The sequence below is a fragment of the Loxodonta africana genome, chromosome 7 (genome assembly GCF_030014295.1).
Source record: "Loxodonta africana isolate mLoxAfr1 chromosome 7, mLoxAfr1.hap2, whole genome shotgun sequence".
Classification (NCBI taxonomy): Eukaryota; Metazoa; Chordata; class Mammalia; order Proboscidea; family Elephantidae; genus Loxodonta; species Loxodonta africana.
In genome coordinates, this window is record NC_087348.1 from 75,862,468 (window position 1) to 75,864,828 (window position 2,361).

Consider the following 2,361-nt stretch of genomic DNA (forward strand, 5'->3'; position numbering starts at 1 on the left):
CAAATTTGGTACTATTTTCAAAAGCAATTGAATTTCTATTCTTTTTAGATGATCTTATTTAACCAATAAATCAAAAATCAAACCCATTGCTGTCGAGTCAATTCTAACTCATAGCCACCCTATAGGATGGGTAGAACTGCCCCATAAGATTACTGAGAAGCACTTGGTGAATTAGAACTGCCGGCCTTTTGGCCAGCAGCCCAGCTCTTAACCACTGCACCACCAGGGCTCTATAGTGGAGCCATAGACCTTGTAAAATCTATAACTAACTAGTCTCTCTCATATATTAGCTGTCAAAAAACTTTAAGGATAATCTAATATCCACCTATTGGCAAGTGCATTGGACATTAAGGTAAGTATTATTTAACTTCATTTATACTAGCGTAGTTACTAAAGAAATGTCAGACTTGCTGGCAATTACATGTTGCTATGTAACCTCTTGCAAGCTACCTAATCTCTTTAACTCAGTTTCCTCATTTACAAAATAATGACAGCACTTACTGCAATTTCATAATAAAAAGGAACTATGTCTTGAGGTGCAGTGGTTAATAGCTATACCCATAACCTAAAGGTTAGCAGTTCAAATCCACCACCCACTCCTTGGAAACCCTATGGGGCAGTCCTACTCTGTCCTATAGGGTCACTATGAGTCAGAGTCGACTCAACAGCAACGGGGTTGTTTCGGTTTGGGATATGTATATATAATTCTAAGCCCTATTCTTATCATTTTAGAATCTTATAATAAATGATAGCTTTTTCTGAAGGTTTCATTACAAAACCTGTATTTTGCTTGGTATTATGCTCAGCATTCCTTTTGTTATTCTAATCAGTTTCTTTTTATTCTTCTTTAGCTTTAAAACCACCTTAAATGCATTTTTGGAAAAATATAAAAAGGAAAATCATCATATGTTGAATTTTTTGGTGTTTTTGCCAATAACAATAAATGTATATATATATAATTGCATATCAACATGTGGAGACAAATATATATTTATCATTAATGTTAATATGCAATGACACTTGAACGATATCTTTATTTATAATGACTTTCCATACACGTGTTAATGAAAATGGAGCCAAGACATTTATAACTTCTTTAATGCAATTTTTTCATCACAGATCTTTTTTGATACCAGCAACATTGTCTCATGGATTCCTTGGTGGACGGTAACCACACTGCAGTGACAGAGTTCATTTTATTGGGCTTAACAGAAGATCCCACCCTTCGGGTCATCCTCTTCATGGTCATCCTGTGCATCTATCTGGTGACCATATCTGGCAATCTCAGCACAATCATTCTGATCAGAATCTCTCCTCAGCTCCATCACCCTATGTATGTTTTCTTGAGCCACTTGGCTTTGACTGACATAGGGCTTTCAACCTCTGTCACACCCAATATGCTTGTAAACTTCCTGGTGGAGACAAATACAATCTCCTATCTTGGATGTGCCATCCAACTTGGATCAGCTGCTTTCTTTGGGACGGTTGAGTGTTTTCTTCTGGCTGCCATGGCCTATGATCGCTTTGTAGCAATCCGTAGCCCACTGCTTTATTCAACTAAAATGTCCATGCAAGTGTGTGATCACTTATTCTCTGTGGTTTATGTAGGTGGTTTTCTCAATGCTTGCTCTTTTACCATTTCCTTCTTTTCTTTATTCTTCTGTGGACCAAATCAGGTCAATCATTTTTTCTGTGATTTTGCTCCTTTAGTTAAGCTTTCCTGTTCTGATGCCAGTATTCCTACAATGGTCCCCTCATTTTCTGTTGGCTCCGTCATTGTGCTCACAGTGCTTGTCCTAGCTGTCTCCTACGTTTGCATCCTCATCGCCATCCTGAAGATGCGCTCCACTGAGGGCCGCCAGAAGGCCTTCTCCACCTGCACCTCCCACCTCACTGCAGTAACTCTGTACTATGGGACCACTACATTCATTTATGTGATGCCCAAGTCCAGCTACTCTACTGACCAGAACAAGGTGGTGTCTGTGTTCTACATGGTGGTGATTCCCATGTTGAACCCCCTCATCTACAGTCTCAGGAATAATGATATTAAGGCTGCTCTCAAGAGGCAGCTTGGTAGAAAAATATTTTCTTAACAAAACCTGTGATTTTGTAGGGTTTGATGCAATAATATACCATTAATATAATATTAAAAGAAATTTGGTTCCTGTGGGCAAAATATACCTGCATATAAATAGCCAGTATGGGGCTTATAGTATATGCGGGCGTGGGTCTTCAGATAGTAAATCAGAGACAATAGTGAGTTAGTTTTAATAAATTAAATTGTATTTAGAATTAAGCATCACAAATTGGTTCACATGAAAAAAACTTAATCTGCTGAAAATCCTTCTTATGTTTTATTCA

At 38.0% G+C, this 2,361-nt stretch overlaps 1 protein-coding gene across 1 annotated transcript; it reads left to right on the forward strand.

Annotated features, from left to right (window-relative positions):
- Positions 1 to 1,148: 1,148 nt before the first annotated feature.
- Positions 1,149 to 2,093, forward strand: LOC135231950 (olfactory receptor 5P76-like). Its single transcript, XM_064289184.1, has one exon. It carries the CDS (start codon positions 1,149 to 1,151, stop codon positions 2,091 to 2,093), a length of 945 nt encoding a protein of 314 aa, XP_064145254.1.
- The last annotated feature ends 268 nt before the right edge of the window (positions 2,094 to 2,361 follow it).

Bases quoted from the DNA above. Each gene is read 5' to 3' on its own strand.
- LOC135231950 (XM_064289184.1), top strand. From the start codon at position 1,149: ATGGATTCCTTGGTGGACGGTAACCACACTGCAGTGACAGAGTTCATT.